The following is a 27,014-nucleotide window of genomic DNA, read 5'->3' as shown; positions in this document are numbered from 1 at the left end:
TTTGCGCCATTAATGATGTACTGTGTGTGTTTTGTTTTTTTCAAATTAGATTTCTGCAACATTTGTGCTTACTTGCAAACTATAATCAGCAGTGTTTCTAGAAACCTTTCATGTGTGCCTCGCCTTTAAAATGTCAGACAGTGATTTTAAGCCCATCCTGAAGGCTATATGTAATCAAATTTAATTAAACTGATCAGTTGAAAGAAAAAATGTGTCCTTCATGTTTTAAAGATAAAAGATCTGTCCAAAAACAATAAGAGTTTTGTTTGAGCCATGCAGTGTGATAAACAGAAATCTGACCTTTGCCGTGTAGAAACCATTTCGAAAGGATCTTTTCACAAAGCTGAAAAGAGCCAGTAACAATTTGGAGGACAATTAAAAGAATACACAGACTTGTGTACCGTAAATAGTGTTATATACCTGCACATAGACATGTTTTGTAATGTTTTAAATGATTTTATCATTCTTCTGGCTTCCACGTGGAATTTTGTTTGTTGCGGTAAGTGTCACAAATTTTTCAATAGAATCACATATTTTTACCCTCTTTTCCCTGGATGGCAATGGGCAGTTCTGAGAATGAAAACAAAAGGATATTTATGAAATTATTTGTAACAATTTCTACAAAACAATATTTCCTTTTGTGCTTTAGTTACACTGAAGCAGCAACACAGGATTCTTAAGTACCAAGTATGAATGAAGTGTGATTATCATGCCTTTGTTAGACTGTCTTTGTTAGACTTTTGTTATTTATTTTTTATGAATGAAGTGTGATTGTCATGCCTTTGTTAGACCTTTGTTATTTATTTGTTATGAATGAAGTGTGATTATCATGTCTTTGTTAGACCTTTGTTATTTATTTTTTATGAATGAAGTGTGGCTATCATGCCTTTGTTAGATTTTTGTTATTTATTTTTTATGAATGAAGTGTGATTATCATGCCTTTGTTAGACTGGTTATTTATTTTTTATGAATGAAGCGAAGTGTGATTATCATGCCTTTTTTGGACTGTCATTGTTAGACTTTGGTTATTTATTTTTATGAATGAAGTGTGATTATCATGCCTTTGTTAGATTGTCTTCGTTAGACCTTTGTCATTTTATTTTTATGAATGAAGTGTGATTATCATGTCTTTGTTAGACTTTGGTTATTTATTTTGTATGAATGAAGTGTGATTATCATGTCTTTGTTAGTCTTTTATTTATGTTTTTATGAATGAAGTGTGATTATCATGTCTTTGTTAGACCGTTATTTATTTGTTATCAATGAAGTGTGATTGTCATGCCTTTGTTAGACTTTTGTTATTTATTTTTTATGAATGAAGTGTGATTATTGTGTCTTTGTTAGACCATTTGTATTTGTTTTTTTATGGATGAAGTGAGATTATCATGCCTTGTTAGACTTTTGTTATTTATTTTTTATGAATGAAGTGTGATAATAATGCCTTTGTTAGACCATTGTTATTTTTTTTTTATGAATGAAGTGTAATTATCATGTCTTTGTTAGTCTTTTGTTATTTATTTTTTATGAGTGAAATGTGATTATTATGCCTTTGTTAGACTTTTGTTATTTATTTTTTATGAATGAAGTGATTATCATGTCTTTGTTAGACCTTTGTTTTTTATTTTTTATGGATGAAGTGTGATTATCATGTCTTTGTTCGACTTTTGTTATTTATTTTTTATGAATGAAGTGATTATCATGTCTTTGTTAGACCTTTGTTATTTATTTTTTATGAATGAAGTGTGATTATCATGTCTTTGTTAGACTTTTGTTATTTATTTTTTATGAATGAAGTGATTATCATGCCTTTGTTAGACTTTTGTTATTTATTTTTTTATGAATGAAGTGATTATCATGTCTTTGTTAGACCTTTGTTATTTATTTTTTTATGAATGAAGTGTGATTGTTATGTCTTTGTTAGACTTTTGTTATTTATTTTTTATGAAGTGTGATTATCATGCCTTTGTTAGACTTTTGTTATTTATTTTTTATGAATGAAGTGTGATTATCATGCCATTGTTATATGGCGTGTTTGTTAGCTGGTATCTTTGTTAGACTTTTGTTGTTTATTTATTATGAATGAACTGTGATTATCAGCTTTACTCATGTCCTTGTTGCACTTTTGTTATTTAAATGACCATAATCATTTATCTGGCTTCAAGTCATCTGGTGGTAAAAACTTGTAATTGAGCTAATTTTCATAAGAAGACCACATAGATGAAACACTCGAAGCAGGTAAACATTGTAATATAGGAACATTATAACAAAGCCTTTGGAATACATAGTAATCAGGAATTGGGCCAGGGGAAATTAAAGTCAAATATTATAACAGAAAATGTTGTATCCAAGAATGTAATGAACAAATCTTCATGTAATTATGTACAGTACATTTGACAATAAAAGATGTACATGATTTAGAAACAAAGCTGAGTAAGACACCTTTTGTAAAGCATGAATATACAGTTAAGCAGAAAGCTGATATCATAGTTAAACACGTAACTCGCTGAATTGGACATTTCATTTAGGGACCCTTCAGGCATACTTTCACTAAGAATAACAGGCATGACATTTTGTAAGTGTACTTCTCCAGGATGAGCCTTTGACTTGAGGAAAATATACAACCAGTCTTGTACAGAATTTGTTCCACTTCATATAAAGCAAGCAAGGCATTTGAAAGGAGGAAATCAAGACAATCAAAGCAAGTATTGAATGAAAGTGCTAACTGCTAAAATATTATATAAAGGCTACTTTCCCAAAGACCGATCTGAAACCTTGTATCTGATTTTTATCTCATACAAATTGAAATTACTCACTGTCACTGCCAAGGATGATGTCACCAAACGCTGGTTGCCAAGGATGATGTCACCAAACACTGGTTGTCAAGGATGATTTCATCTAGCAGTGGTTGCCAAGGATTATGTCACCAAACACTGTCAAGGATGATGTCACCTTCAGTGGTTGCATTTATGGACTACTACATTTATTATTTATTCAGTGTATAGACTCGGTGTATACAGTATGAGTAGATAGATGGAATCAAAAAGAAGAACAACATGAAAACGTGTCTTATAATATATGTTGTTTAGGGTATACAATACAGTCATCATCAGCACAGTAACTTCATCAGCATGCTTGTATTACATGTCATTTGATAACACAGTAACATCAGATGACCCTATGAGATCTGATATCCATTTACTCAAATGAGTGCCACAACCAGATCAAGCTGCTGACTTCATAACCTGTACATATCAGAATTTAAAATGCTGAATACTTATTTTATGAACATACATATGCAGTACCGTGTACAGAAAACAAAATGAAGTCTAAAATGATACTTTGTATTAAGAAATGAAAAAGTTCAATAGATGATGATAAAATAGGAAGAAGACCTCATCTATCAATAAGGGCCTTCTGGGATTGAGTGCATCCCTCCAAAAAAAAACTATGGAAGGGAGGAAAACACATTCCAAAGTACAAGCACAGTATTGCCCCAGGTGAGGGGTATGACTGGGTCCTGTTATGGAGCTGATTGCACCCCACCTGCCTTTGGAGGAGGGTCAACAGTTTCCAACTACCAGAGATAATTTGGCAATCCATTCAGCTAACCCATAGAGGGTAATATGTTATGGTCTTTTGTTTTTGGTTCTGAGGAAGTTCCCTCACATCTTTGGGCACTGGGCAATGGATACTGCCCCTGGTCACTAGTCATTGGCCACCACTCTAGGTACCACTCAACAGGATCAGGCACCAAATACCAACATATACTGAATCTAGGTGTAGGGCCAGGGATAGGATCATATTCCCTCATGCATTATCTATTTATTCAGCCACAGGGACTGCCTGCTTTTATACATAACCCTGGGAAAGGAGATTGGACAGATATCCCCTCCTTCTACATATTCCCATACAACCCTTTTGGGTGTTGAGTCTCCTCTTTCAAGGGAGAAATCATCCTGTAGCACTATGGATGTTTTCTACATGGCCTCCTGCAAGTTCAAATGATGAAGTTCAGAAACCACAACATGTTATACAGGAGAGATCATCAAGAAAGGAGTGGTTTAGTCCTCATTCCCTTAAGAAGCCTTTAAGAGACAATAACAACTTCATCCCGTAGACAAGCCACCTCTTTGAGACAGTTCATTCCCTCCCCATGAAGAATCTCAGAAACCTATATCTGTATTTCCCAGGCTTCCTTGCCCAGGCATAGTTCAGGGTCAAATATTCCCGCCATGTCCAGGATGATTTATTATATTCACAAGAATTGTTGGTGATCAGGGGGATAGGATTCTCCCCTCTTTGGATCTGCAAGTCCTTAACACCATGCATTCCATGTGGTCAAAGAGGAGGAGGTATGGTCATTTGTGTAGGCCTTTAATGTAGTGTAATCCCTCTTTCCCTCTGATCTGTGCCTTACGCCTAAGTGTCCAAGTGATAGATTCTTCCTTGCTTAGAAAATCTTTGAAGGGTGATTCTTGGATCAGACTTGCTCTTATTCATATGTGATCCAAAATGTTGCACAAGGTTGTCCAAAGAACATGAATCAGTGCAACAAACTAAAAGGTGGTCAGTCCCCTTTCTGCTCTCATATCCATAATCTCAGGCTAAAAACATGAGGTTTATTGTCCCATTTTAGCTGGTAAACCTGTCCTCCCTCCCTCAATGGATGCCACAACCTAGCAAGTGCTTTTTCCATCAAGGTCATTTGCTTGATTCTGTTATATCATTAGTGACTTTAGAATCAAAGTTCAGGTCATTAGTGACTTTAGAATTCAAAGTTCAGGTCATTAGTGGCTTTAGAATCAAAGGTCAGGTCATTAGTGGCTTTAGAATCAAAGTTCAGGTCATTAGTGACTTTAGAATTCAAGGTCAGGTCATTAGTGACTTTAGCATCACATGCTAATCTGTTCTCAAAAGTTTCTTTCTTCAGGTCATTGAAGGTAGAATTTTATCTGCTGATTACTTGCATCGGTGATTAGTGACTGTTGCTAAGACATTGAGACACACATTGTCTATGGCCGGGGCATTGTCAATGGAGCGCCTCCACCTCTGTTCAGATGTCACATTGGATACATTGGTTTTGCTTGAGCATGACATATATCTTCTTAGGGCTGCACCCATGGAATTTGAGACTTTATTCAGGGGTCTCATTCCTACTATTGCATCATAGGACTTTAAGGACAACCAACACAGGTCCATTGTATTGGTTACTAGCCAGTTGAAACTGGCCCATAATCTTACACAACCTGATGAAACATGGTTCAGCCAAAATTTCAAAAAGAAGGTTATGTAACCACAGCAGAATAGCTGGGCCTCCTATAAGCAAACACTCCACAACTGAGATGTTGAAACTGGAGAGCAATGGACTGGGTGAGGAAATATGCTGTTGCCTCCTCTTTTCCCAAAACGAAGGGGGAGGACATTCCTAGGACACCCGGTCGCTCCTAATCTCCCACAGTGCATACCTCTTCCTTTAACACAAGTAGGTGTTTGATGGGCTCTCTTTTCAGAGGCCTGGTTGAGCATCATTAACAGTTGTTGGGTCATTAACGTAGTAAAGGTGGGTTTAAAGCTGCACTTTGCAAAACTCCTCCTCTCAAGGACACCGATATTCTTCCATCAGTCAAATATATTAAAATTAAAGGAAGTGCAAACCATTCTGTGGTAGGGTGTAGTTGAGGGGCTTCAGAACACACTGTTGCCAGTCTTCTACTCCAGGATGGTAAACTGAGATTGATTATAGATAATTTCCCCTTAAATTTCTGCAAAAGAATGTTTAGTTGGAAATGGCAGTGCCAGCTCACTCTGCAATCAGTGACATTTCCATGACCTTCAGGATGCACATTATCACGTCCTGATCCTTCCTCCACACAAAAAATGTTTTTGTTTTTTGATCAGACAGGAAGTATTTCAATTCCAAGCCATGCCTTTTGGTCTAGCAATGGCACCAGGACCTTCACTTGAGTTTGGGGAATAAAAGCTGTGCACTTGAGGTATCTGGGATTCCACTAATCCAGTACTTTGATGACTGGCTGCTACACAGTGTGTACCTAGGAATGAATTTCCTTACCTGTCTGGGCCATACTCATTATCAGCTTGACTGTACCTCTCTCTTCTTGGAACCTTAAATTCTACATTGGCCCTGGCATCCCTAAGGAGATTCCATTTACATCTCCTTCAGTTTCTTCTGTTGCCAATTTGGAGACCCAACAAGGATTCACTGACAGATCAAATTTCTCTTGGTTTAAATTTTAAGTACCAGGTCAAGTGGTGGTACAGTCAGGACAGGTTATGATAGGAGTTTCCTTGCATGTGGTGGTACAGTCAGGATAGACAGGTTAGGATAGGAGTTCCCCTGCATGTGGTGGTACAGTTAGGATAGGAGTTCCCCTGCATGTGGTGGTACAGTTAGGATAGGAGTTCCCCTGCATGTGGTGGTACAGTTAGGATAGGAGTTCCCCGCATGTCCCCAAATCCTACTCCTACCTGTACAACAGTGTGTTAGATTCAGGTTCAGGGGATCATTTCGAGCCAGGAGTACTTGTCCAAGGATATCGGTCACAGGAAGACTGTGTTTCAAATCAACAACTTAGAAATGAAAGCTGTGTTCTTAAGCTAAATGGATGCAAAGATCATATCAAAGGGCGTTGCATCATAATCTCCAGAGACAACATATCTTTGGTGTCTTTCCTTAGACGCCAAGGAGGTACTCATACTCCTTCTCTCTGCATGAAAGAATGGAACCTTTGGCACTGGGCAGAATCAGAAGATGTTGAGTTTGTTTCATTCCAGGAAAGTCAAATATCTATTAGCAGACATTATGTCCAGAACAGGCAAGGTAGCCCAAACAGAAAGGTCTCTACCTGAAGCAGTCTCTGTTTAGTATATAGGAGAAAACCTCTAGTGGACTTGTTGGCAGCCATCCTCCCAGACCAGCTACAATAGATCTAGGACTTGAAAATCAGCTGTTGCATTAAGTGACCACAGATCTGGGACTTGGATGAGTTTGTGTAATAATATGACCACAGATCTGGGACTTGGATGAGTTTGTGTAATAATATGACCACAGATTTGGGACTTGGATGAGTTTGTGTAGTATTGTGACCACAGATCTGGGACTTGGATGAGTTTGTGTAATAATATGACCACAGATCTGGGACTTGGATGAGTTTGTGTGGTAATGTGACCACAAATCTGGGACTTGGATGAGTTTGTATAATGTGACCATGAAACTGGGACTCAGATCAGCTGTTGCAATGTTACCACATATATGGGGCTTGGATCAGCTAGGGCATTTTGTAATTATAGTTCTCTGACTTGGAGGACATATGCATTATGTGACTGCAGATGTGGGTCTTTATGATCCACTGTGGTATTGGCATGCTTTATTCACAGGCAGATACAAGGTGTTTTATTACAGATTACAGTTTAATAGCATTTGTTTAGAGTTGTGCCTAGATCTCTTAATAATGTTTTGCCAGATTGCAGTGCAACTGCAACATTTAGGCTTGTGATATTAACCTATCAATCCATATGATGTCTAAATTTGAGGTTATGTCATTTTCTCAGACATGCATTTACTTGATTGTCAGCCATTAGTGAAAATTAGCTCATTCGGACCTTTATTTCATGGTTTTTTAATATATGCATTTCTTGATGTTAAGCTCAAGATTAGAAGTTCAGAGTTCAAAACCATTTATAAATAATAAAGATTTGGAGTCTGACCAATCTACCATTTACAGTTTTCTTATTTATTTATTTTGAATGAGTGTAGTGATACTCGATATTTGAATGTTTTTTAATCTGTGTGAATTTTATCAGTGAAACTTTTCATTTCAGGGTGTAACAATACCAAGCCAAAGACGATATGTACACTATTATGGAGAATTAGTCAAAAGTAAAAAGGACTATCAACAAAGACCTCTTGCACTGACCAGAATCAAATTCGAGACCATTCCAAACCTAAACAACAAAGGCTGTTGTAAGTATGGACAGCGTATGATTTTGTTTCTTTATTGGGGGTCAATCTCAGGATTTCTTGAACCCTGATAACTTGATAAAGGTAGAATAATTATTTCTGTATGCAGTATAACATCTGATTCAGATGTCTGCATGCCAATCATACCAGACTTTACATTCCTCTGGCCAAGTAGAGTGTGTCCCACTATTTGTTATTGATATCATGACCGGTGGAGTGTCTTTCCATTTTGTTATTGATATCATGACTGGTGGAGTGTCTTTCCATTTTGTTATTGATATCATTATCAGAGGAGTGTCTTTCCATTTTGTTATTGATAACATGACCAGTGGAGTGTCTTTCCATTTTGTTATTGATATCATGACCGGTGGAGTGTCTTTCCGTTTTGTTATTGATATCATGACCAGTGGAGTGTCTTTCCATTTTGTTATTGATATCATGACCGGTGGAGTGTCTTTCCATTTTGTTATTGATAACATGACCAATGGAGTGTCTTTCCATTTTGTTATTGATATCATGACCGGTGGAGTGTCTTTCCATTTTGTTATTGATATCATGACCAGTGGAGTGTCTTTCAATTTGTTATTGATATCATGATCAGAGGAGTGTCTTTCCATTTTGTTATTGATAACATGACCAGTGGAGTGTCTTTCCATTTTGTTATTGATATCATGACCGGTGGAGTGTCCTTCCATTTTGTTATTAATATCATGATCAGTGGAGTGTCTTTCCATTTTGTTAATAGTATCATGACCAGTGGAGTGTCTTTCCATTTTGTTATTGATATGATCAGAGGAGTGTCTTTCCATTTTGTTATTAATAACATGACCAGTGGAGTGTCTTTCCATTTTGTTATTGATAACATTTCCGGTGGAGTGTATTTCCATTTTGTTATTGATAACATGACCAGTGGATTGTCTTTCCATTTTGTTATTGATAACATGACCAGTGGAGTGTCTGTCCAATTTGTTATTGATATCATGACCAGTGGAGTGTCTTTCCATTTTGTTATTGATAACATGACCAGTGGAGTGTCTTTCCATTTTGTTATTGATATCATGACCAGTGGAGTGTCTTTCCATTTTGTTATTGATATGATCAGAGTGTCTTTCCATTTTGTTATTGATAACATGACCAGTGGAGTGTCTTTCCATTTTGTTATTGATAACATTTCCAGTGGAGTGTCTTTCCATTTTGTTATTGATAACATGACCAGTGGATTGTATTTCCATTTTGTTATTGATAATATGACCAGTGGAGTGTCTTTCCATTTTGTTATTGATATCATAACCAGTGGAGTGTCTGTCCAATTTGTTATTGATATCATGTCCATTTTGTTATTGATAACATGACCAGTGGAGTGTCTTTCCATTTTGTTTCTGAGTGTCTTTCCATTTTGTTATTAATATCATGACCAGTGGAGTGTCTGTCCAATTTGTTATTGAAATCATGACCAGTGGAGTGTCTTTCCATTTTGTTATTGATATCATGACCAGTGGAGTATCTTTCCATTTTGTTATTGAAATCATGACCAGTGGAGTATCTTTCCATTTTGTTATTGATATCATGACCGGTGGAGTGTCTTTCCATTTTGTTATTGATAACATGACCAGTGGAGTCTGTCCAATTTGTTATTGAAATCATGACCAGTGTAGTGTCTTTCCATTTTGTTATTGATAACATGACCAGTGGAGTGTCTGTCCAATTTCTTATTGATATCATGACCAGTGGAGTGCCTTTCCATTTTGTTATTGATATCATGACCAGTGGAGTGTCTTTCCATTTTGTTATTGATATCATGACCAGTGGAGTGTCTTTACTTTTATTGATATCATAACCAGTGGAGTGTCTGTCCAATTTGTTATTGATATCATGACCAGTGGAGTGTCTTTCCATTTTGTTATTGATATCATGACCAGTGGAGTGTCTTTCCATTTTGTTATTGATAACATGACCAGTGGAGTGTCTTTCCATTTTGTTATTGATAACATTTCCGGTGGAGTGTCTTTCCATTTTGTTATTGATAACATGACCAGTGGATTGTCTTTCCATTTTGTTATTGATAACATGACCAGTGGAGTGTCTTTCCATTTTGTTATTGATATCATAACCAGTGGAGTGTCTGTCCAATTTGTTATTGATATCATGACCAGTGGATGTCTTTCCATTTTGTTATTGATATCATGACCAGTGGAGTGTCTTTCCATTTTGTTATTCATATCATGATAAATGGAGTGTCTTTCCATTTTGTTATTGATAACATGACCGGTGGAGTGTCTTTCCATTTTGTTATTGATATCATGACCAATGGAGTGTCTTTCCATTTTGTTATTGATATCATGACCAGTGGAGTGTCTTTACATTTTGTTATTGATATCATAACCAGTGGAGTGTCTGTCCAATTTGTTATTGATATCATGACCAGTGGAGTGCCTTTCCATTTTGTTATTGATATGATCAGAGGAGTGTCTTTCCGTTTTATTATTGATAACATGACCGGTGGAGTGTCTTTCCATTTTGTTATTGATAACATGACCAGTGGATTGTCTTTCCATTTTGTTATTGATAACATGACCAGTGGAGTGTCTTTCCATTTTGTTATTGATATCATGACCAGTGGAGTGTCTGTCCAATTTGTTATTGATATCATGACCAGTGGAGTGTCTTTCCATTTTGTTATTGATAACATGACCAGTGGAGTGTCTTTCCATTTTGTTTCTGAGTGTCTTTCCATTTTGTTATTAATATCATGACCAGTGGAGTGTCTTTCCATTTTGTTATTGATATCATGACCAGTGGAGTGTCTTTCCATTTTGTTATTGATAACATGATCAGTGGAGTGTCTGTCCAATTTGTTATTGAAATCATGATCAGTGGAGTGTCTTTCCATTTTGTTATTGATATCATGACCAGTGGAGTGCCTTTCTATTTTGTTATTGATATCATGACCAGTGGAGTGTCTGTCCAATTTTGTTATTGATATCATGACCAGTGGAGTGTCTTTCCATTTTGTTATTGATGACATGACCAGTGGAGTGTCTGTCCAATTTGTTGTTGAAATCATGACCAGTGGAGTGTCTTTCCATTTTGTTATTTATATCATAACCAGTGGAGTGTCTGTCCAGTTTGTTATTGAAATCATGACCAGTGGAGTGTCTTTACATTTTGTTATTGATATCATAACCAGTGGAGTGTCTGTCCAATTTGTTATTGATATCATGACCAGTGGAGTGTCTTTCCATTTTATTATTGATAACACGACCAGTGGAGTGTCTTTCCATTTTGTTATTGACATCATGACCAGTGGAGTGTCTTTCCATTTTGTTACTGATATCATGACTAGTAGAGTGTCTTTCCAAATTTTTGTATTGACATTATGACCAATGTGGTATTAATTTTCATTTACTGATAATTTGACCAATAGAGTGTACCCTAACATTTGTTCTTGATGGTATGTCCAGTGGAGTTTGTCGTACCATTTTTCTTAATAAGACATGACCTTGGGGTGTTATTAATAATATGATAATTCGGTATGTCCTACCATTTGTTCTGGATATCATAACTAGTGAGGTGTGTCCTGCTATTTGTTATTAATAACATGACTAGTGGTGTGTGACCTGCCATTTGGTGTAGGTATCAGAATCAGTAGAGTGTGTCCTTCTGTTTGCTGTTGATATCAGGACCATTGAAGTGTTTTGCCATTTGTTCTTGAAATTTTGACCATTGGATTGTGTTCCACCATTTGTTCTTGATATCATGATCTTGGTTGAAGATGATCAGTTATTTATATAATGTTGATTTCTTCTGATGAGTCAACATAATATACATTTTACTGATGAGTCAACTTAATAGACATTTTACTGATGAGTCAACTTAATAGACATTTTACTGATGAGTCAACATAATATACATTTTACTGATGAGTCAACATAATAGACATTTTACTGAGGAGTCAACATAATAGACATTTTACTGAGGAGTCAACATAATAGACATTTTACTGATGAGTCAACATAATATACATTTTACTGATGAGTCAACATAAACATTTTACTGATGAGTCAGCTTAATAGACATTTTACTGATGAGTCAACATAATAGACATTTTACTGATGAGTCAACATAATAGATATTTAACTGATGAGTCAACATAATAGACATTTTACTGATGAGTCAACACAATAGACATTTTACTGATGAGTCAGCATAATAGACATTTTACTGACGAGTCAACATAATAGACATTGTACCAATAAGTCAGCATAATATACATTTTACTGATGAGTCAACATAATAGACATTTTACTAATGAGTCAACATAATAGACATTTTACTGATGAGTCAATGTAACCAACATGTTTCTGATGAGTCAAAATAATATTCATTTTACTGACAAGTCAACATAATATGCATTTTACTGATGAGTCAACATAATAGACATTTTGCTGATGAGTCAACATAATATACATTTTACTGATGAGTCCATGTAACCAACATTTTTCTGATGAGTCAGAATAATATACATTTTACTGATGAGTCAACATAACATATTTTACTGATGAGTCAATATAATATAGATTTTTTTCCATTTTGGGATCAGCTATTGTCCATCATCTATCCATCTGTTAGCATAGGTTTGTTATAGCTACTCCTTCTAAACAAGGATGTTTGCCAGAAAACTTTGCATGCACATTTATACAAGGGTCTAGTTGGTATAAATGAATATGGTGGCTCTCAGACCTGAAATATTTCCACTACAGTGGCTCTCTTGAAAATTTTGTTTTCACTATTTCTCCAAAATGACTTCTCATATCAGCATGGGGTTTTCACTAAAATACTTTTATGATATCTAGTTGGTATTACATAAACAATTTGCCAATCTGCTATCTGCTATGGCCACCATGGCATCCATCTGGAAAATCTTGGTATCATTGCTGCTCCAAAATTGAAAGTAGTATCAGCATGAGGTTTCCACCAGAATTCTTATATCTTGCTGGTCCTAAATAAATATCTGACATCCAATATGTCCACCAGCAGAGCTAATTTGAAATCTTGCTGAAGAATATCAGTGATAGTTTCAGAACTTGACAGTTAAAAGGAAAAATTTATATTTATCTTAATTTCTGGAAACTCTTTTCAGCCAGTAGAGCATCAGCCCCATTGAGGAACTGTTGTTTTATATCAGTGCCATAACGACAGTATCTAAGCATCAGCCCCATTGAGGAACTGTTGTTTTATATCAATGCTATAACTACAGTATCTAAGCATCAGCCCCATTGAGGACTGTTTTTTATATCAATACCATAACTACAGTATCTAAGCATCAGTCCCATTGAGGAACTGTTGTTTTATATCAATGCCATGACTAAAGTATCTAAGCATCAGCCCCATTGAGGAACTGTTGTTTTATATCAATGCTACAACTACAGTATCTAAGCATCAGCCCCATTGAGGACTGTTTTTTTATATCAATACCATAACTACAGTATCTAAGCATCAGCCCCATTGAGGAACTGTTTTATATCAATACCATAACTACAGTATCTAAGCATCAGCCCCATTGAGGAACTATTGTTTTTATATCAATGCCATGACTACAGTATCTAAGCATCAGCCCCACTGAGGAACTGTTGTTTTATATCAAATCTATAACTACAGTATCTAAGCATCAGCCCCATTGAGGAACTGTTTTTTATATCAATACCATAACTAGAGTATCTAAGCATCAGTCACATTGAGGAACTGTTGTTTTATATCAAATCTATAACTACAGTATCTAAGCATCAGCCCCATTGAGGACTGTTTTTGATATCAATACCATAACTACAGTATCTAAGCATCAGCCCCATTGAGGAACTGTTGTTTTATATCAATGCCATAACTACAGTATCTAAGCATCAGCCCCATTGAGGAACTATTGTTTTATATCAATGCCATAACTACAGTATCTAAGCATCAGCCCCATTGAGGAACTGTTGTTTTATATCAATGCTATAACTACAGTATCTAAGCATCAGCCCCATTGAGGAACTGTTTTTTATATCAGTACCATAACTACAGTATCTAAGCATCAGCCCCATTGAGGAACTGTTGTTTTATATCAATGCCATAACTACAGTATCGAAGCATCAGCCACATTGAGGAACTGTTGTTTTATATCAAATCTATAACTACAGTATCTAAGCATCAGCCCCATTAAGGACTGATTTTGATATCAGTGCCATAACTACAGTATCTAAGCATCAGCCCCATTGAGGAACTGTTGTTTTATATCAATGCTATAACTACAGTATCTAAGCATCAGCCCCATTGAGGACTGTTTTTGATATCAATACCATAACTACAGTATCTAAGCATCAGCCCCATTGAGGAACTGTTTTATATCAATACCATAACTACAGTATCTAAGCATCAGCCCCATTGAGGAACTGTTGTTTTATATCAATGCCATAACTACAGTATCTAAGCATCAGCCCCATTGAGGACTGTTTTTGATATCAATACCATAACTACAGTATCTAAGCATCAGCCCCATTGAGGAACTGTTTTATATCAATACCATAACTACAGTATCTAAGCATCAGCCCCATTGAGGAACTGTTGTTTTATATCAATGCCATAACTACAGTATCTAAGCATCAGCCCCATTGAGGACTGTTTTTTATATCAATGCCATAACTACAGTATCTAAGCATCAGCCCCATTGAGGAACTGTTGTTTTATATCAGTGCCATAACTACAGTATCTAAGCATCAGCCCCATTGAGGACTGTTTTTTATATCAATGCCATAACTACAGTATCTAAGCATCAGCCCCATTGAGGAACTGTTGTTTTATATCAGTGCCATAACTACAGTATCTAAGCATCAGTCCATTTGAAGAACTGATTTATATCAATGCCGTAACTACAGTATCTAAGCATCAGCCCCATTGAGGAACTTGTTTTATATCAATGCCATAACTTCAGTATTTAAGCATCAATCCAAAAGAGAAGCATTTCTCTGTAGGCATCATACTCACCTGAACGTCTACGTTGGATTTAGCAATAATTGTCGGCATGACAATTACCTCAAAGTCTATGTTGGATTTAGCATTAATTGTCGGCATGGCAATTACCTCGAAGTCTGTGTTGGATTTAGCATTAATTGTAGGCATGACAATTACCTCAAAGTCTGTGTTGGATTTTACATTAATTGTAGGCATGACAGTTACCTCAAAGTCTGTTTGATCTAGCATTAATTGTAGGCATGACAATTACCTGAAAGTCTTTGTTGGATTTCACATTAATTGTAGGCATGACAGTTACCTCAAAGTCTGTTTGATCTAGTATTAATTGTAGGCATGACAATTACCTGAAAGTCTTTGTTGGATTTCACATTAATTGTAGGCATGACAGTTACCTCAAAGTCTGTTTGATCTAGCATTAATTGTAGGCATGACAATTACCTGAAAGTCTTTGTTGGATTTCACATTAATTGTAGGCATGACAGTTACCTCAAAGTCTGTTTGATCTAGCATTAATTGTAGGCATGACAATTACCTGAAAGTCTTTGCTGGATTTCACATTAATTGTAGGCATGACAGTTACCTCAAAGTCTGTTTGATCTAGCATTAATTGTAGACATGACAATTACCTCGAAGGGTCTTTCAGGACAGGTTCTACTGTATTACATTATTTTATTTGTGGATGAATCACAAGTAGGTCATCACTTTAAAAATAATTTGTTACATTTATGTTTTTAATAGGCACAATATATACATTATTGTGCTGATGTACAATAAAATGCTAATGCAGTGTCACTTTCAGAGAAAACTATGCTTTTGCATTCTAGGTATGTGGCCACTGATGCAAAAGCAATTTTGATATTATCATTGACAGAAAGCATTTCATTTGGTGTCTTATACAGGTCCATGTTTTGAAATATACCAGTCAAAGGTAAAGCTGTACAGCTCCCCTGTATATGAGACAAAGAAGGGTGATAAGGATGTGGTCATGGAACTAGAGAATAATGTCATGGTGTGTGGTGATATTCTTATACAGTTCTTCAACAAGCAGCATCACCGAATGAAAAAGGTAGGAAATGGAGTCTTTTATACCTCATTCAAGTTACAATCAACTAAATTGCCTTGTTTGAAAGTAAAGATTGTGTTTTAATAAATTAATTTGCAATCAGACTTGTTGAACTGTTTTTGTGTGATTTGTAGCTCACCCTTGAAATATAGGTAAGCTATTCTATATTACACATGGCATCGACATTTGCAGCATCAGAGTTTGGATCTGTATCATATTAAAGTATATACAAGGTTCCCACGCTACCTAGAAATTGGGAAAAGTCGAGAGAAATGATAATTTTTTTACCGACTGTGAAAAATCCTTAATTTTCGCAAATATTGATGAAAGTCAGGACAAACCTGGGAATTTTCTGCCACCACTTGATGCCCGAAACAATCACGTAATTGAGTCATAACTAAATTGATTGTGAGTTAAATTTATCAAGTTCTAACCAGAATATTCAGAGGGTGCAGTATGGATTATTTGGTTGCTTGCAATAAACATATATGCTGAGTCAATCCAAATGCTCCGTGGATTATATTTGTCTAGTAAATTTTTATTTTCTAATTCAGCTCGATATCCGTATCTTTCTTTACGTGGAGGGTACGAAAACCAGTCTAGCCTCAAGAGGCCAAAAATCTTGATGGCAAAGCATAGCCACTTACCGGATGACATAGCAGATTTTAAATTTGTTAGAACAAGTGATGCATGCATGAAATGGATATGAAAATTACTTATTTTCTCAGAAATTGTGAGTATTAAAATCGTTATGTCTTTAATCTGCTGAAAGACAAGATAAAACTACGGCGCTGATAAAATGTGACCTGGTACTTGTGATTTGCATTGCTAGTCACATGAGTACACAAATCTAACCCACATTTTCAAGTGTTATAGAGAAATTTGTATAAAAAATATTAAACAAAAGTCATATACTGGTAATAAAAATACAAAATGAAAGAACACAAAATTTTCCTTATTTATATATTCCGAGAACAACTTCTGGAGTTTTGTTGTAACACGTGACTACCATGTTGACATGTGCTATCTACTTGATAAATCCAACTGACCAGTTTGCTGGTTTATACAAAAAGTATATGACTTTCATTTAATATAATTGAATTTCTATTTTCAATTTTTGAGTTTGTAGTTGATATCACATGACTAATGGACTTCGATGTTGTCGTTTGTAATTTGCGAAGTGACTAGTAATGCAAATGGCAAGTACCAGGTCAGGTTTCGTCAATGCCATAGTTTCGTCTAGTCTGTCAAAGGATTAAAGACATAAAGATTATAATACTTGCCATTTCTGAGAAAATAAATCATTTTCCTATCGATTTCATGCAGGTATAAGTTGATATAGCATAAGTTTAAATTTTCTAGGCCCGCTGGTAAGCAACTACTGTGTGTCGCTACTGCACGGTGGTGGCATATTCAAATTTTCGCTATGCAATTGCAATGACCTCACACCCCAACCTAAATGTCCAAATATGAAAAATGGGGTGGGAATATTCGGAGGAAACCTGTATTAGAAGTAGGACTGCTATTCATTTTACACCATATTTGTAGTCCAAATTGTTGAATCTCATCTGAAATGAGAAATTGTAGTCCCATGTATTACACATTAAAAAAAACGATTTGAGCCCCGTATCATTACAGGTTAGGTGATTGGTTTAATGAATTACAAGAAGACAATTTGATTTTACAGAAAATTCAGTCCTTGTTTATACAACAGTATATAATTTTGAAGGTCTTTTGTCAAAATTTAAATCAACCCTTTTGAAAATGTTTTTTAAATGATGGATTTTGAACCAGATCGTCTTAACACATTAACCCCTGGAGCTTTTTGCCATTTTCGCCTGAAAATCAAATAGGAAACACATTTTGAAAGCTATTTCTGAATAGACTCGAAGACACCAAATCCCCTATGATCTTTCAATAACATACTGTCAAGTTGTGTTAGAAACGTCGTTTTTCGTTGGCTATTTGACTCGTGCATGAGCAGAAGGGTAAAAGTAGGATTTTTTGAAAATTTTTTTTGCTAAACGGAGCCATTATTTTTGTATGGAGACCACTCTTTATTCCAAATGCCCATCTTATCCTACTTTTTGCAAAGACTTATCTGTCTGTTTGCAGTTCATACCGGTTTGCCTTAGATCTGAGACCAAAAAGTCTAAAATCCGGAAACAAAATCGGATTCTGACCATGGACGAATTTTGGGTTTTAAAAAAGTCGGGTCCAAAAACTTAGGTTTTTCTATCTGTATTTTGTAGTGCAACTAAATATTCCAGATTATTTGGTATCATGGTAGAGCTACATCTGTCTACCTTTCTATTATACCACCCACTTTAGTGTATCATGCATGACCATGACGCTTCAGAGCTCGGCAGTAGGCTACTACCTCCTGGCCGGTAAAGACGTCAATAGGGGTTAATGTGTTAACAAAGATTTTCATTTTATTTTTACAAATCATCAGGGAATTGCTAAATTTGTAATTTATGTGCAGTGTCGATGCACAAGTGATTAAATACGCAAGGAATATTCAAATTTGGTGACGTCATCAAAATGGACTGTTTAACACATTAACCCCTGGAGCTTTTTGCCATTTTCGCTTGATAATCTAGTAGGAAACACATTTTGAAAGCTATTTCTGAATAGACTCAAAAACACCAAATCCCCGGTGATCTTTCAATAACATACTGCCTATTTGTCTTAGAAACATCGTTTTTCATTGGCTATTTGACTCGCGTATGAGCAGAAGGGTAAAAGTAGGATTTTTTAAAATTTTTATTTTTTTTCTAAACGGAGCCATTATTTTTGTATGGAGACCACTCTTTATTCCAAATGCCCAGCTTATCCTGCTTTTTGCAAAGGCTGATCTGTCTGTTTGCAGTTCATACCGGTTTGCCTTAGATCTGAGACCAAAAATTCTCAATCTGGACACAAAATCGAATTCCGACCACGGGCGAATGTTGGGTAAAAAAAAGTCGGATCCAAAAAATGAGGTTTTTCTATCTGTATTTTGTAGTGCAACTAGATATTCAGATTATTTGGTATCATTGTAGAGCTACATCTCTCTACCTTTCTATAATACCACCCACTTTAGTGTGTCATGCATGACCATGACGCTACAGAACTCGGCAGTAGGCTACTACCTCCTGCCCCGTAAAGTCGTCGCTAGGGGTTAATGTGTTAATATATATAGAATTCTTAAGAATTAAAGGTTTGAAAGGAGACAAAACTAATTTATGTTCATTATGTCATTCCCACATGGGGCCCCGAGTGGTCTAAAGCGCTCTCCGTTACAGATCACTGCCATCTCACCTCTGCTTGTGTGGGTTCAAGTCTCGGATTCAGCCAATGTCAGTATGTGAGAAAGCTTGCCAGTAGCTTCTCATGGGTCGGTGGTTCTTTCCGGGGTTTTCCCGGGTTCTTCCTCCACCATTAATACTGGCCACCATGTATAGCCTATCGTGTGCTGAAAAATGGCGTTAAACACTACAACAACAACAACAACAACAAAAATCATTCCCACGTAGCAACATAATGCAGGTCAGCAAAATAAAGTTAGAATTTTTATTTTGTACATTTAAATGACTTTACATGCCAAATTTATAAGAATATAATCAAACTTGTTTCATGTGATATATTTTGTGGTTTTATACATGATTGTTTTTTCTGGCTTAGATGTTGTGGAGAGTCTTGAAAGAGAACCATCCTTAGATTTAGAAAATGCGTGTTTTATAATCAAAAATGTTCTTTATTTCCATTCAGTAATGGTCATATGTGAACCTTGAAAAAATTAATTTCATCGTGGAAAAACCCAGGAAATGACCTAGAAATTTAACTTTAAAAAAGCGTGGGAACCATGTATTTACATGTGTAAACACTCACTGCATGTCAGCCATTCTTTCTTCATAATTCGTTGGCAGCAGTTTGGAAAAGGTTTCTTGGCATCTGCCCACAAAGTAGGGGTTGCAGGGCCTGACATTGGGCTGACTGTTTACCGACTTGTATATTAGTTATACAGTCTTGTTTTTTGCATTTAGCTCAAGATTTGCACACTGTACAAATACTTTTACATTTCAAATCGTGAAACTTGTAAGTGGATGCATAATGAAAAGTGCTGTCTCTCATTACAGCTGTAAATCATGGTGACCTATATTTCATGCCTCAGTGACATGTTACATTTAGTGGTTTAAGTTTATTTCTCAGGCTCTGTTCATGATATTTTGTGAGTTGGTGGTTCTTTCCGGGGTTTTCCTGGGTTCTTCCTCCACCATTAATACTGGCCACCATGTATAGCCTATTGTGTGCTGAAAAATGGCATTAAACCCCACAACAACAACTGTTCATGATAGAATCATTTAACCAGGTGATTGTATACATCCCAATTAGTACTATGGTACACCCTTAATCAAAAGAAGGTCATGCGGCTTTCATTTCACATGTTACTTGCTTATGTTAATCTTTTGCATCAAGTAATGACCACATTAGTGTGTTTTATCTGCTATATATACTGTTATATCAGGAATGATGAAACTTGGCATGAGGATGCATCTTGATGAGTTGTACACCCTCATTTAAAAAGTAGGCCATTTTGACCCAAATTTCACATTTTACTGACTTTGGTTTAGTTTGATGCTTTTAATGTTCATGCTTTAATAATTAAACTGGATGATTGTATTCCTCTTTCATTAGACTACACCCATGTAGAAAATGGTTTCTGTGACCTCGGTTTCACATTTTACTAGCTTAGGGTATTGTATTCCTCTTTCATAGTACTACACCCATGTAGAAAATGGTCACTCTGACCTGTTTTACATTTTACTAGCTTAGGGTATTGTATTCCTCTTTTATATTACTACACCCATGTAGAAAATGGTCACTCTGACCTCGGTTTCACATTTTACTAGATCATAGTACTACACCCATGTCGAAAATGGTCACTCTGACCTCTGTTTCACATTTTACTAGCTTAGGGTATTGTATTCCTCTTTCATAGTACTACAACCATGTAGAAAATGGTCACTGTGACCTGTTTCACATTTTACTAGCTTAGGGTATTGTATTCCTCTTTTGTATTACTACACCCATGTAGAAAATGGTCACTGTGACCTCTGCTTCACATTTTGCTAGCTTAGGGTATTGTATTCCTCTTTCATAGTACTAAAGTAGCCCCCCTCTTGAATGGCCCCCCTGACCAGTGGCCACCCACTCTTATGGCCAGAATCCGTTGGCACTGACGAGTTTGTGTTCAAAAGTACCCCTCACAGAAGGCCATCCGGCTAATGCAACAGCGGCCAGCATATTAGTGCAGTAATATAAAATTTACCCCTCACAAGTGGGCACATTTTATTTTAATATGTATCCAGAACCAGTTTTTTATTCATAACGTGTGTTAAGTAATCTGATTTCTGTTTCCCGATGTCAGGTTTTCGTTACTGACAGAAGTGTTGACTAAAGTACATGTACCACTAAGGTTAATATTATATCATTTACGCCTCACAAGAAGCCACATTTATTCCATAAAGCCGAGGAAGACTCAAATTTTAATCCATTCAAAAGGGTTAGTACATGTAATCCAATTAGCCTTACTGCTGTGTTATCATAAGATGTCCGGTTTAGTCACTCTGATAATTGTTAAGATTACAATTATTGAACAGTAGTAACAGCTGAGAAGTGGCAGCATCGATGTACAATACACAAGTCAGCAGGAAAATGGTTTGATAGCCCTTATGGCTTCCCTTAGTAAGATGTTGAGCTTGTTCACTTTGATAATTAGTGGCTATTACTACTGACATTGTCAAAATTACAAATCCTAACAACCGCGAGGTCAGATCTGCGTGATGTTAATGGTACATATCGACGCTGTTTTGGCTTCTCTCACTTAGTGTCAAGGAATGTATAAAAACAGTAGGGTACCAGATTGCGACTAACGAATCACGTGACAAGATCACTTCCTTTAAAAACACGGCAATTTGTTTAGATGCATAAAAAATTGTTTTATCAGTATTGTAGTTGGCAACATGAATAACTACCTGCAAAAAGATCAACATGTCATCAAGGAAAAGAAAAATTCTCAGTTTAGAAGTGAAAGGGAAAGTAATTCAACTGACCGAGGGTGTGTGTGTCGAGGATACTTGCAGAAAACTAATGTCGGAAAGACTCAGATAAACAATATTGTGAAAGATAAGAAAACAATTCTGCAGAAGTGGGAAGGTGAAATGGACAGAAAAAGGAAGATTGTTTTAGCCAACAATGTTTGTATCCTGATTTGAATGACAAGAAAAAGCAACAATTTTGTCAGTTGAATTGGGATATGACGACTTTACCGCAAGTAACGGATGGTTGCACAGATTTCAAGTGCGACACAATATTAAGTATTCTGTCCTTAGTGGAGAATCAGCTGATGTTAATAATTAAGTTGTCGAAGATTGGAACAAAAGACTAAACGATATATGCAGGGGATATGACAGCAAGGATATTTTTAATTGTGACGAGACTTGTTTGCTTTTCAGACTGTTACCAACAAAGTGACAGATGATGTGATCTGTAACATAATTATAAAGACAGTTTTAAAACTATATCAATGGTTATTCATAAGATTCTTTTGAAAATGATGAAACAGTTTGTTTTACATTTATTTCACAACATGCATGCGATTTTTTAATGAAAATATTGTTTTAGAATTAAATGTACTTGTGACTTTCTTCATATGTATTTACTATTTGAATTTGTCATCCCCCTCTAGAAAGACCACCCTCATTATAAGGCCACTTCACTGCTGCAATAGGGGTGACCTTATTACAGGGGGACTACTGTACACCCATGTAGAAAATGGTCACTGTGACATCCGTTTCACATTTTACTAGCTCATAGTACTACACCCATGAAAAAAATGGTCACTGTGACCTCCGTTTCACATTTTACTAGCTCATAGTACTACACCCATGTAAAAAATGGTCACTGTGACCTCTGTTTCTCATTTTACTAGCTTAGGGTATGTTGTTTCGTTAATTCCTTGACTGCAGACTTTTTGCCATGCTGTCCATCATCCATCACTCTGTTGTCCATCATCCATCACTCTGTTGTCCATCATCCATCACTCTGTTGTCCATCATCCATCACTCTGTTGGCACAAGTTTGTTATTGCTACTTCTCCTAAACTACTTGGAGGATTGCCAAGACACACACCCCCACCCCACCCCGGAGTCCTAAATGGGTATGTTACTACTGGACATCCACGGTGGCCAACTTGGAAACCTTATCACTACACACCCAGAAGGGATGGTCTTATCAACATCGGGTTTTGCTAAAAGACTGCTGATAACGTCCAGACTTTGAACTGAGCCGATCTTGTGTAAAGTAGGGTGGCCATCTTGAAAATTTTGTTATCACCAGTCCTGAAAAAGCTTGCCAGTATCTGTGGGTCGGTAGTTCTTTCCGGGGGTTTCCCGGGTTCTTCCTCCACCATTTATACTGGCCGCCATGTATAGCCTATCTTGTGCTGAAAAATGGCGTTAAACCCTACAACAACAACAACAACCAGTCCTGAATGGAAAGACATATTGACGGGTTTTCACTGGTATACTTTTTATGTTGTCTGGTTGGTCTAAAATGAAAATGGTGCTGATTTGATGGTCGATATAACCACCACAGTGGATGTCTTGAAAGTCTAGTTATTGCTACTTCTGCATGGATGGTCATATCAACATGGGAGGTTTCGCTACATGGCGTTTTATGATGTCTAAATTCTACTCAGTGAAATGGTGTTGATCTGATGACTGAAACAGCCACCACAGTAGTTATCTAGAAAACCTTTTAATCCTTCTGAATGAAAGGTAATATATTGCCATAGGGTGTCAACAGAATATTTCCTGTGAATGTGTAGGTGGTCCAAATTGTAAATGGTGCTGATCTGATGTCCTATATGAGTGTCATAGTGGCAGTCTTGAAAATATTATTTCTAATCCTTCTGAATGAGTGGTCATATCAACTTGGGATTTTCTAAACAACTTTTGATGTCTAGTTGTTACAGTATTTTTGAGTTCATGGGTTAGTAAAGTTTGAGTTTCAGGGTCCGAGTCAATTTTAACTCATTAACACCTGGAGATTCAGGGTCCGAGTACTGGTGTCAATTTTAACTCATTAACACCTGGAGATTCAGGGTCCGAGTACCGGTGTCAATTTTAACTCATTAACACCTGGAGATTCAGGGACCGAGTACTGGTGTCAATTTTAACTCATTAACACCTGGAGATTCAGGGTCCGAGTACTGGTGTCAATTTTAACTCATTAACACCTGGAGATTTTTGTCATTTTTGTCTGAAATGGAAGTAGGAAATGCTTTTTGTGTGCTACTTCTGAATGTATCCAAATACTTCTGCTTCCGAGAGATTTTCATTTAGCTGTATGCCTAGTTTTGTGAAAAACATACTTTTTTATTGGCTATTTCACTTGCGCATGTGCAGAAGGGTAAAAGTTGGAGTTCTTTATTTATTTCTTCTTTTTCTGGGTTGATGTTTTGCTTATTGAACCAATCATTTCCATGTCCTGCCACTTTCTACTCCAAATCTCAAACTGATCATAGCTTTTGCAAAGGTTCACCTATCTGTGTGCAGTTCAGGCATGTCTGCCTTAGATATCGGGCCAAGAAGTCTAAAATCAGGGCACAAAATCTGGTATCAACAGCCGGTGAAATTTTTATGTAAAACATCATGTCTGACAAATGTTTTTCCCTTTGTTAAAGCGAGTTGAAAGTCCTGGTATGATTGTAGATCTGAACTCTACTTCATACCACCCACTTTGGTGTATCTTAAATGACCTTGATGCTACAGAGGTCAAAAGTGAGATACAACCTCATGACTCATAAACATGGCACTAGGGGTTAATGTGTTAAGCAAACACTAACAAGCTAAAGCTTCAGAGCTTGAATTATATTTATGAAATACCAGATGCTTGTCATAGAGAATTCTGCAAGATAGGAGACCTGCCAACTCTTAAGATTTTGCCTTAAGTCTTAAGAAAATTACCCTTAAAATACGGACTTATGAAATACTAGCAAAAACTACAGAAAAATGATGGCTGCTGAAAAATCCAGATAACTGCATAGCTGCCAACCCTCACGATTTTGGCGTGAATTTCACGACTTTGTCAGTGATTCATGGAATCACGCTGCAAGCGAAAAATTCACAAATTCTCCAATTCTCAATTGTTTTAAATCTTTAATAAAAAAACGATTAACACTTAAGCGCTAGTTGTGATATTTGCAGTTGCCAAAACAGTCCAGTACTGCTGGTCGCGATATTAGTAGAACTGCAGCCGATTGGTATAGTTGGACCAGTAGCAATCATTTTAGCCTATTTTAATCTATATGTATAAGAGTAGTTTTACAAATGCTTTTGAGAGAAACTAGGGCCTAACCAGAATTTTGCTCTGCGCATGCGTCACCAATACAGATTTGAATTACAATTCAGCATCGCATCTAAGATCTTGAATATGGCTTTACCACCAAGGAAAAAGAAATGTATGTTCAAAAAGTGAAGTTTAATTTGGAATATACCAAAAATTGGCCATCCATTCAGCCATCAAACATTGATATACATCATGCTTTTTGCACACGTGTGCCACAAATTTTAGTACAGAGCATGGTGGCAGAGATGATTTGAGGAAGCACATCGATTGCAAAAAACACATAGAGGTTGGGAAAATTAAGAATTCGCAGATTTCAGCTCTGGAATATTTTAAGCCATCGATGGAAGACCTGCAAGCTACCAACGCTGAAGCATTATTTGTGAGTGTTCTTGTTGAACACAATCTACCTATATCAGCTGGAGACTATGCTAAACATTTGTTCCGATAAATGTTCCTGGACTCAAAGATCGCTCAGGTTTGTGAGTACAAAAGCTGGGTGAACACAAAACTTTGTGGCTCTATACTCAGGTGTGTGAATACAGAAGCTGGATGAACACTAAACTTTGTGACTACACTCAGGTGTGTGAGTACAAAATCTGGGTGAACACTAAACTTTGTGACTCTACACTCAGGTGTGTGAATACAAAAGCTGGATGAACACTTAACTTTGTGACTACACTCAGGTATGTGAGTACAAAAGCTGGGTAAACACTACTTTGTGACTCTACATTCAGGTGTGGATTGGGTCATGTTTTATTTTGTCTGTTTAATGCATTGTGTTGTTAAACAATTTTGATTTTGTGTGTATGCATGTAGAATGTCTAGTTAATAACATATTGGCATAATTTTATACAATTATCTATACTAATTAGTGTATTAGAGCTTTGCGTATTACAAATTATTATTTCCAAATGATAATTAGTTTTGAGAAATAGATACTTCAGTATGTAATCCCCATTACTGATAAAATGCCTTTTTACTTCAGGAACGGATATTTCAGTGTTGGTTCAACACATTCTTTGTGAATGAAAAGGACAAAGTAGTGAAACCACAGCAGAATGGGTCTGGTGCTCAACATGATGCCAGAGGACAGGAAGAGGTTCTGACTCTCACTTTTACCAAGAGCGAACTTGACAAAGCCAATAAAGACAAATCACATAAACTCTATAATCCCAATTTCAAGGTATGTATCTAAGTTGTCAGCAGTCAAAGTATTGTTCAAAAAGCATGCAGAGAAGCATTGTTTTGTGTTTGTCGGAAATTGTAGGCTCCCTCTGTAATAGATACTGTTGTTATTTTATAAATCTCACATTTTTTAGATAATCTTTAATGTCATCACTGGACACATTTTTTTATATCTAAAGATTTTGTTGCTTGTACTGTGTTTTTGGAGAATACGCAGTTTTGGTAAAACAAGAAGGTTGAACATATTTGAGGATTTTTGTAATTACAATAACAGGATAAAATTATATTGCAACAAAGAGATAATGAAATAACCAGTCAGGTAATTTTCATGAGATGTCAGATGGTCATGCTAATTAAGAAGTTATTTGTCAACCAAAAATGCCA

The 27,014-nt window shown here is 36.3% G+C and overlaps 1 protein-coding gene across 1 annotated transcript in view; it reads left to right on the top strand.

Moving 5' to 3' along the window:
- The window catches only part of LOC149806253 (phosphatidylinositol 3,4,5-trisphosphate 3-phosphatase and dual-specificity protein phosphatase PTEN-like), a 100,515-nt gene that overhangs the window by 53,230 nt on the left and 20,271 nt on the right, over nt 1–27,014 (top strand). Inside the window, exons 6-8 of the mRNA XM_089951197.1 lie at nt 7,840–7,981; nt 15,886–16,052; nt 26,431–26,628. Coding sequence (XP_089807323.1) covers nt 7,840–7,981; nt 15,886–16,052; nt 26,431–26,628 — 507 coding nt within the window. The remainder of the gene's footprint in view (nt 1–7,839; nt 7,982–15,885; nt 16,053–26,430; nt 26,629–27,014) is intronic.

The sequence above is a fragment of the Sinohyriopsis cumingii genome, chromosome 2, assembly GCF_028554795.1.
Source record: "Sinohyriopsis cumingii isolate HCF-2022 chromosome 2, ASM2855479v2, whole genome shotgun sequence".
Taxonomy (NCBI): Eukaryota; Metazoa; Mollusca; class Bivalvia; order Unionida; family Unionidae; genus Sinohyriopsis; species Sinohyriopsis cumingii.
The sequence above is the reverse complement of the archived record's forward strand: the minus strand, read 5'-3'. Positions and strand labels throughout refer to the sequence as shown.